Source organism: Arachis ipaensis, chromosome B07 (genome assembly GCF_000816755.2).
Source record: "Arachis ipaensis cultivar K30076 chromosome B07, Araip1.1, whole genome shotgun sequence".
Classification (NCBI taxonomy): Eukaryota; Viridiplantae; Streptophyta; class Magnoliopsida; order Fabales; family Fabaceae; genus Arachis; species Arachis ipaensis.
In genome coordinates this window covers 22,059,244-22,069,787 of record NC_029791.2, presented here as the reverse complement: position 1 = coordinate 22,069,787, position 10,544 = coordinate 22,059,244, and the positions used below count along the sequence as shown (strand labels likewise).

Sequence of the window (10,544 nt, the reverse complement as noted above, 5' to 3'; positions counted from 1 at the left end):
AACAGTCAAATTTAATGTGTAAATAATCATTAAAAAAAAATTAGATAATTACATAAAATACCTTGAATTATATCTATACATCAAAATTAAATTGATAATATATACATATGTACAAGAATGATTTCCTTTTCTAAAATTGTTTTACGGGTCTAAATTCTAAAATCTATATGTTGTTGATAAATCTTTCAATATCCAATGTCGTTAATTAAACCATTGGCCACACCCTTGTATCACGTGGCACTTCCACAACATTCGGGGATCTTTCTTGCCTAGGATGATGGATCATAGGACCATTATTGGAATCCATATGAAAATCAGGATGATGATAACCACCACCACGAAACCCTAACATTTGTTGCTGCACCACCATAACAGAACCATCATAACTAGAATCCGAAGAAACAAGCATGTCCCCTACAACACCAAGTTCAGGATACTCATTCCACTCATTCATTCCATTAAACAACGATGAAGATTCACCATTCGCATGGCGCCTACCCACCATAATCAAATCAAAGCAACCATTCAAAGACTTAATCGCACTAATCATCTCAACACTATCCCTCACCACTTCTTCTCTATAGTCATGTCTTTTGATTTGAATGCAGTGCTCTACTTTAAACTTATGAATTAAATCCCCATCTGGATCTCTCATCATTAAGTTCCTACTTTTTCTTCTTGGCTCTATTAACCTAACCACTGTAACACTCACATTAGGATGATCCGCCATGCGCATCGCGTAAACCAACGCTTCGCGATCGTCGGAGCCTTCTATGAACAAGACTCCGACGCTATAGAAGGAAGCAGACGTTAAATAATTGCTCTTGCTCAAAGTTCCACGATCAACCAGTATTCCTACCGAACAAGGCGCAGTTCTCAATATTTGACGGTTGAATGCCCTAATCGGATGCGCTGATTCAGTTACTACACCGTTGGAACTCCATTGCCTGTGAACAAAAATATTTGAAAAATAATAAACATCAGTTTAAATTTTTTAGTTTGTATTTATTAGTTATTGTTGAAATAAATTGAATAATTTTTTTTTAACCAACGATAAAGAGACTTGAACTGCAACTCTTTGAATATGGAGAGACTATGTCATTTGAGTTATAGTTCATTGACAAATTTATGTTATTGTTTGTCAGATATTTTTGTTAAAATATCATAATTTTCATTTTTCTTTAAAATTCTTCCGGTTAATTGAATGAGATGAAGGACGTAGAAGCAAATGGGGCTTTGTTCTGTTGGATTTGACATGTCGAGAATGTTGATCATGGATGGTGTGTTTTCTTCGTTGTGAAGGCATGCCATGAGGAGGAGTTCCACGTCTGGAGATGCATGTTCAATGGTTCTTCTTCGGTTTATGGCTAAGTACCTCTTCGAAGGGTCATATAGGAATTTCACTAAAGGTGTGGTTGCTCCGGTTAACCATATCATTGATATCACCACATTGCCATATGTTTCCGTATCTATAATCTGCAACGCATTTAGGATGGCTTTTAGAAATTAGTCACTATTCATATACAAATATTTTCATATAAAAATTAGACTGTTTTACATAATACTAACTATTATTTTTATAAAAGGCATCTCATTAATGTCATTTTATGCTATAAATTTAGTAACACTAATGTATACTTTAATTCTCTTTTTTTCTCTAAATAAAAACAATGTTAAATAACTAATAAAATTATATTTTTTGCCAACACTTCATCAATTCTAAATCGAAAATACTAAATTTTATATCACAAAATTTAATAATATAAAAAAAGTGGTCTCAAAATGTTGGCTAATATTAGTAAAAAAATATTAATTCTCTAACATTTTTCATTAAATAAATATGAATCAATAAATCATTTCTTAATTAGTCAAATAATATAGCTGATGATGTGATTAATTCTTACCTTGAGGTACATAGAACCTTGCAAGTAGAGCATTTGAGTGATGCCCTGTGCACTCATGATAAGACCTAAGGAAAGAGAATCAGTGACAGACATCTTGCAATAAAGCGAAGGCAACATTGCTCCAAAAATCTTCCCAAGGAAGCTACTTATAGCCAAAACCTGCACAACCGCAAAGCTCGTTGCATCAAGTGCAAAGGAATTAAACCTTGCCCCACTGAAAAGAAAATACAACGGCAAGAACACTGCCGAAACCAAAGCATCCAGCTTCTCACTCAACGCTGAGCCCAAAGGTGGCCCATCAGGCACAGCAAGGCCCAAAAGTATAGGCCCAGTCATAAAATGCCCCCCAATAAGCTCACTAAACAACGCAGACAACAACATCATTACGAAAATCGTAATTATGTAGGCTTCCTTAATGGGCTTTCCTTCCGGGGTTCGCCTTATCATCCACATTATAATGGGCCTACAAACAAAAACTATGACAGCCACCAAGAAAAGAAACGATAGCGACGCCATTTGCAACGACCTAGAGCCCTTCCTCAAACCATGGTGTGAGAAAACTGAAGTTATCAAAACAGCAGAGATTGTTCCAGAAATCATGGAGGAAGAAACGGCCAAACGGCCAAGCTCAGAGTTCAAGAGCTTCAGATCTGCGAGGTGGCTTGCTGTGGAGTGGAACGAACAGCTTGATAAGTAGAAAGAGACGTAGAAGATGGAAGTGTAGAGGTTTTCTTGAGGGAGCAGGAATAGTGCGCGGAGTGTGAGGGCGGTTACTGCGGTGAAAACGATGGGGAATACGAAACAAGAGAGTGCAATTGCCCACGTTTTTTTACCCGTTGTGATTATTGAGGTTAGGTCTATTTTGACTCCTATGAGGAACATGAATATCATGCTGCCGAAAAAGGCGATGGTCTCGCTCACGTAGAAGGTTCTTGGTGGGAACAAATACTTTCGAACCACACCGATTTGTCCCAGGATGGATGGTCCTAGTGCTAATCCTCCCTGAATACATCTAAAAAATGTTACAAAACAATTGAGGAGCAATCATGTTACTTGTCAGTTTCAGTATAGAATATTAGAATATTAGACGACACATATAATATAATGATTCATGCATTCATGCTTTCGGTCAACTAAATTGTACTAGACTTATATATGCATGTGTGTATGAAAAAATTGATAAAATGTAAGAACTTTGATGTGTTAATAAATACAAGTAGACTAATCACAAATAACAATGTAGCCTTAAAAAATATAGATAAGTGTTTAAAAGAGTATCGGTCTATTCAATTTCTAAAATAATTTAGTCCTGAATTTTATATATCTAGTTGGTCTTTGAAAAACTAAAATTATTCGTTATAAAAGCTTGATCCGTCATGGAGAGCAAAATAGAGACATTTTCAACGACTATTAATCCATTTCTTTTAGCAGTGTTAACAATAATGGATTAATACGAATGAGATAACGACAAACTCAAGAGCTAACAACAGAAAACTATTTTTACGTTATTCATTTCCTAGGACACACCACTAAACTATTATTTTGATCTCTCAAAGATGAATTGGGTATTTATAATGAGCACTGATTTACAATTTATAAGTATTGGCATGCACATCAACCATGTATAATACTTTCAGGTATAATCTTAAACTTCACAAAATATATTTTCATTTCTTTGTAACTAAACCGCTTTTCAATATGAAACTCGGAATTTGGTTAAAACAAGAATTATCAATTATGAATACATACATCTTACACAAATAAAAAATCCAATCAAACCTATGTTATTTCTTTACTCTCTAATATATATTAAAACATTAGAAGCAATAAATTACCAGCATCTGGGGAACAAAACTAGTTTGGCCAAAGGGGGTTAATAGGAGTTGTAAGGTTGTGGTGATCAATGCAACAACGGAGGTTTGGAGAATAAGCACTGGCATCGTGTAAGACAAAGGGTTATCACTGAAGAATATTCCTCTTGACCTTGCAGCCCTTGTGAAGCGTTCACACACCCATATGGTGTTATTAGTTGTGGTTGCCTCATGTCCCAAGGTGCTTGTTGAGGTATTCAATGTAGCTGTATTCATGACTTGTTGCCAAAATCAACAAACTAGCTAGATAGAACAAATGCTCTTATGAAGATACGCATATGAAAAATTTTGGGTGTAATTGAAGAGAATGAAGGGGGAGGAATTATCAATGTAGGGTAAAAATTAAACTAATAATTATCACCAAATCCTTGAATTGCAAGGATCTAGCTCATGGAGATCTTGCACCACCATTTTTTGTTATAAGAGTCAAATTATTAATTAGCTAGCTTCAAGTGGTAATGTTAAATTGTGGGTTATGAGGCAATCTTAAAATTAGTTTTGTTTTGTGATTCCTGATTATTAGTGGAGGGTGATGATTTTATTTTTAGGAGGAGAAATTGATGGTATTGGGCTATGGGTGGAGCCATGTAAAACTTTGTTACCATAGCCACGATATTCTTTGCTCTAATTTAAAGTGTAGAATTTTGTGGCGTAATGCTCTATTTGATTGGTAGTAGTTCGGTTACATTTTGAATTTATGCTAGGCAATAAATATCTGTCAGATTTAGATCTACAAGTCTCTTTTTATTTATTTGTGAAATTACTTTTTAAAATATTATTTTTATTTTTAATGTTTTTAAAATTATTATTTTTAATCTTTAATTTGATTTAATTTTACGACATTTAAAATAAATTTTAGTAATATTGAGATATCACATTTTCTATTAAAATAGAACAAAATTTGAGTAAAATACTTTGTTCAGTAATAATTCGAGAGTGTCTCTTTTGTGTTGTGATAAGATAGCTTAGATGGATGCCCATTTTTTCACAAGGCTGAAGTTTTCAAAAGAGAAATTTGAAGACCAACCTTTAATAGAGGTTGAATTTGTACAGCTATAAATAAGGTTTCATAGCCTTACGTACAACACACACAGAAGCAATAAAATATCATTCTCTCTTTATACATAATTTTTCTCTCTCTCTCTTTTCGTTACTACATATAAATATATGAATAATCTTTATTGAGCTAATTATATTAATGCTAGAGTCTTCTATCAACACTTTTTTATTTTATATTATATCTTCCTTATTTATTTATTTAGTTGTTTTACAACACGTTATCAGCACGAAACTCTAACGAAATTTTAGGAAGACTTCAAGTAACAAATTTTTATTATGCGAATCTCTTTCATCTTGAATATAATGCTTTTGATATATCTGAAAATAATTATTTATCATGGATACTAGATGTTAAAATCCATCTTAATTCAATGGATCTTGGAGATAACATTAAGGCTGAAAATAATACATCCCAGAAGGATATAGCCAAAGCCATAATTTTCTTTCGTCGTCATCTTGACGTATGATTAAAAAATGAATATCCCAGATTAAAAGATCCTGCAGATCTGTGGAAAGACCTTGAATAAAGGTACAATCATCAAAAGACGGTGATACCTCCTCAAGCCCGATATGTTAGAGAAAACTTTATCGACCTTCCATGCCTCGAATGTGCTCCTGTAGTAGCAATCGAGAAAAAAGGATTTAAAAATTTTGTTTGAGCTAATTTCTTGCTTTCTTGTTGCTGAACGCAACAATGAGTCACTCTTAAGAAATCATGAAGCGCGCCCAGCTGGCGCCGCCCCATTTCCTGAAGCAAATGCGGCAAATTATAACCCCAAAAGAGGTAAATGACAAGATTTTGATAACAAGAAAAGTTATGGAAGAAAAAGAAATTATGTTCATAAGAAAGGATCTCACCAGAAGTGGGATAAAGAAAGAAACAATGGGCAAAGTAAATCAATTGAGGATAAATGCTTCTGTTGTGGTGGAAAGAGCAATTGGTCACGTACCTGTCGTACCCCAAGGCACTTAGTTGATCTTTATCAAGCATTCTTGAAAATGGATGAAAAAGGAAAGGAAACAAATTTTGTTTCAAATGATGAAAATTCCACCACTCATTATAATGTATCTAATTTCTTTAAGGATTCTGAAGAAAATATTGACTATTTGATCAATGATGGAATAGTTTGATATGTGTATGTGTTTGTTAAGTATTCATGTAAATAATTTTACTGTGCATGTACTTCTACTCATTTTATTATTATTATCATTTGTCTTTGAAGAAAAATGGCAAGGACATATTCCGAAGATATTTACCTTGCGGATAGTGCGAGTTCACACACTATTCTTAAAAGTGATATATATTTTACCCATCTTGTGCCAAAAGAAAAATATGTTAATACTATTATTGGCTCGGACAATGTGATTGAAGGCTCTGGAAGAGCTATAATTTTGTTTCCTGGAGGAACAAAATTCATAATAAATAATGCACTATTGTCTACCAAATCTCGAAGAAACTTGTTCAGCTTTAAAGATATTCGCCGAAATGGATATCATATTGAGACTATGAATGAGGAAAATCATGAGTACTTGTGTATCACAACTCATGATTCAAATAAGAAAGTTATATTAGAAAAGTTGCCCTCACTTTCATCTGGATTGTATTATACCAAGATTAGTGCAATTGAATCACATACCATTGTAAACCAGAAGTTTACTAGACCAAATGAATTCATAACTTGGCATGATAGATTGGGTCATCCGGGAACAACCATGATGAGGAGAATTATTGAAAACTCTCATGGACATTCACTAAAGAACTAGAAGATTCTTAAATCTAGTGAATTTTGTTGTACTGCATGTTCTCAAGGGAAGTTAATTTTAAGGCCATCACCAGTAAAGATTGGATTTGAGTCTCCTGAATTCCTAGAAAGGATTCAAGGTGATATATGTGGACCTATTCATCCACCATGTGGATCTTTTAGATATTTTATGGTCCTGATAGACGCATCTTCGAGATGGTCATATGTGTGCTTATTGTCCTCTCGCAACCTGGCGTTTGCGAGATTACTGGCTCACATTATTCGATTAAAAGCACAATTTCCAGAAAATCCAATCAAAGTAATTCGTCTTGATAATGCTGGTGAATTTACTTCCCAAGCTTTTGATGCTTATTGTATGGCTAATGGAAGAAGTGTTGAACATCCAGTAGCTTATGTTCACACACAAAATGGGTTAGCAGAATCACTTATTAAATGCCTCCAATTAATTTCTAGACCCTTACTTATGAGAACAAATCTCCCAACCTCGGTTTGGGGGCATGCTATTTTACATGCCGTAGCACTTATTCGTTTGAGGCTAACGAGTTACCATCAGTTCTCTCCTATGCAATTATCTTTTGGCCAGCAGCCAAATATTTCCCATTTAAGAATATTTGGGTGTGCGATATATGTTCCCATTGTACCACCTAATCGCACCAAAATGGGACCCCAAAGAAAATTGGGGATATATGTTGGATATGATTCTCCCTTTATAGTGAGGTATCTTGAGATACAAACTAGAGATGTATTTAAAGCCCGATTTGTGGATTGTCATTTTGATGAATCAAAATTTCTAACATTAGGGGGAGAGAATAAGTTTCCTGAAAAGAAACTTAATTGGAATGCATCATCGTTGATGCATTTAGATCCTTGATCAGGGCAATGTGAACTAGAAGTTCAAAAGATTATACATTTGCAAAGAATGGCAAATGAATTGCCTGATGCATTTTTCGATACAAAGAGGATAACCAAATCTTATATACCAGCGGAAAATACCACAATTCGAATTGATGTCCTAGTAGGACAAGTAGCCACTGAAGCAAATTCACGCCAGAAGCGTGGCAGGGCAGAAAATGCCCCAATTCGAATTGATGTCCCAGTAGGACAAATAGCCACTGAAGCAAATGCACGCTAGAAGCGTGGTAGGCCTATCGGTTTCAAAGATAAAAATCCTCGAAAGAGAAAAGAGGTAAATACGATTCCTGTTGAAAAAGACATTGTAAAGACACCTGCAGTTGTCCAAAATTCTGATATAATTTTAACGCCAGAAGACGTTCAGGTACTTGAAAATTGTGAAAATGACGAGATCTCGATAAATTATGTCTTTACAGGAAAGAAATGGGACCGAAATAAGACAATTGTCAATAAAATATTTGCATATAATGTGGCATTAAATATCATACATGAAAGTAAGGATCTTGAGCCAAGATCAGTCGAAGATTGTCGACAAAGGAATGATTGGACAAAATGGAAAGAAGCCATGAAGGCTGAGTTAGACTCACTTGCAAAACGTGAAGTCTTTGGACCTGTAGTTCGTACACCTGAAGATCTAAAACCTGTTGGATACCGTTGGGTATTTGTGAGAAAACGAAATGAGAAAAATGAAGTTGTGCGCTACAAAGCCCGACTTGTGGCACAAGGTTTTTCACAAAGGCCCGATATAGATTATGAAGAAACGTATTCCCCTGTAGTGAATGCGATAACATTGCGTTATTTGGTCAGTTTATTTGCATATCATAAACTGCATATGCATTTAATGGATGTGGTAACAGCTTATTTATACGGCTCATTAGATCGGGATATCTATATGAAAGTCCCTGAAGGACTAAAGATATCTAAATCATCCAATGAATATTCGCAAGGGTTATACTCAGTCAAATTGCAAAGATCTTTATATGGTCTAAAGCAATCTGGACGAATGTAGTATAATCGTCTTACTGAATATTTGGCCAAAAACGGATTCAAGAATGATGATATATGTCCGTGTGTTTTCATAAAGAAAACTGCATATGGATTCATTATAATTGCTGTATATGTTGATGATTTAAATATCATTGGGACTCCTGAAGAGATTCCAACAATTATAAAAACTCTAAAAGAAGAGTTTGAGATGAAAGATCTTGGAAGGACTAAATTTTGTCTCGACTTGCAGATCGAGCATATAAAAAATGGGATCTTTATTCATCAAACAACATACACAGAGAAGATTTTGAAAAGATTTTATATGGATAAGTCACATCCATTAAGTACCCCAATAATCGTAAGATCTTTGGATGTGGAAAAGGATCAATTCCGTCCTAAAAAAGAGAATGAAGATATCCTTGGTCCTGAAGTACCATATCTTAGTGCCATTGGAGCGCTAATGTATCTTGCTAATAATACGCGACTTGACATATCATTCGCGGTGAATTTACTAGCAAGATATAGTTCCTTTCCAACCAGAAGACATTGGAGTGGAATCAAAAAAATTTTTCGATATTTTCATGGAACGGTTGATATGGGATTGTTTTATCCCTATGGATCCAAGTCACAATTAGTTGGCTATGCAGATGCTAGATACTTGTCTGATCCACATAAAGGGAGATCTCAAACAGGATACCTGTTCACATATGGTGGAACGGCTATATCTTGGAGGTCCACGAAACAGACGATTGCTGCAACATCTTCTAATCATGCCGAAATACTAGCGATTCATGAAGCAAGTCGCGAGTGTTTTTGGCTCAGGAGTTTAATCCAATATATTCTGTCATCATGTGGACTGATTAATCATAAGATAGCTCCAACTGTCCTGTTTGAAGATAATATAGCATGAATTGCTCAACTTAAAGGTGGATACATCAAAGGCGATAGAACAAAGCATATTTCTCTCAAATTCTTCTTCACTCATGATCTTCAAAATTAAGGGACAATTGATGTCCAACAGATCCGTTCAAGTGACAATCTGGCAGATTTATTAACAAAGTCACTCCCAAAATCCTCCTATGAAAGATTGGTACATGAGATTGGGATGCGCCGATTTCGAGATATCAAATGATGTCGACAAGAGGGGGAGACTGTACTATTTTTCCCTTGGTCAGGTTTTTTTTCCCATTGGATTTTTCTTGACAAGATTTTTAATGAGGCAGTCCCCATCACTAAAGGATATTGTACTCTTTTTCCTTCACTAAGGTTTTTTTCCCACTGGATTTTTCTTTAGTAAGGTTTTAATGAGGCAATAATCCTAAATGGTCATCCAAGAGGAAGTGTTATGATAAGATAGCCTAGGTGGATGCCCATTTTCCCACAAGGCTGAAGTTTTCAAGAGAGAAATTTGAAGACCAACCTTTAATAGAGGTTGAATTTGTACAGCTATAAATAAGGCTTCATAGCCTTACGTACAACACACATAGAAACAATAAAATATGATTCTCTCTTTATACATAATTTTTCTCTCTTTCTCTTTTCGTCACTATATATAAATATATAAATCATCTTTATTGAACTAATTATATTAATATTAGAGTCTTCTATCAACACTTCTTTATTTTATATTATATCTTCTTTATTTATTTATTTAGTTGTTTTACAACATTTTACACTTCATAACATAATTTTCATTAGTGTATATAATTTATTTTTTTAAGAATATTGTAATTATCTGAATTAGAGTAATTCTTATGACACAAATCAATATCGTCACTTGATTTAAGTGGGAAATGAGTAGTTAGGAATGTATTTATTTATTTTATATTCTAAAGATACATATTAATATTATAAAATAAAAAAATATTTATTAAAAATATAAAAATATTTAAAATTTTTTGTTAATGATAAATTTATTATGTATTTTAAGGACACATATTAGTTAAATTTATAAAGTATTATTTTTAAGTTAATTAAAATATTTTAAAATATTAATCAAAATATTATTTTTTCTTTAATCAAATTATACACTTTAACATCAAATAATA

At 33.9% G+C, this 10,544-nt stretch overlaps 1 protein-coding gene across 1 annotated transcript; it reads right to left on the bottom strand.

Annotated features, from left to right (window-relative positions):
* Positions 126–4,404, bottom strand: LOC107606904 (cation/H(+) antiporter 15). The gene is given in 5 exon segments (XM_021107484.1): positions 126–958; positions 960–1,187; positions 1,189–1,476; positions 1,905–2,906; positions 3,740–4,404. Coding segments are annotated over 5 exon segments (2,523 nt in total). The 5' UTR covers positions 3,992–4,404; the 3' UTR covers positions 126–205.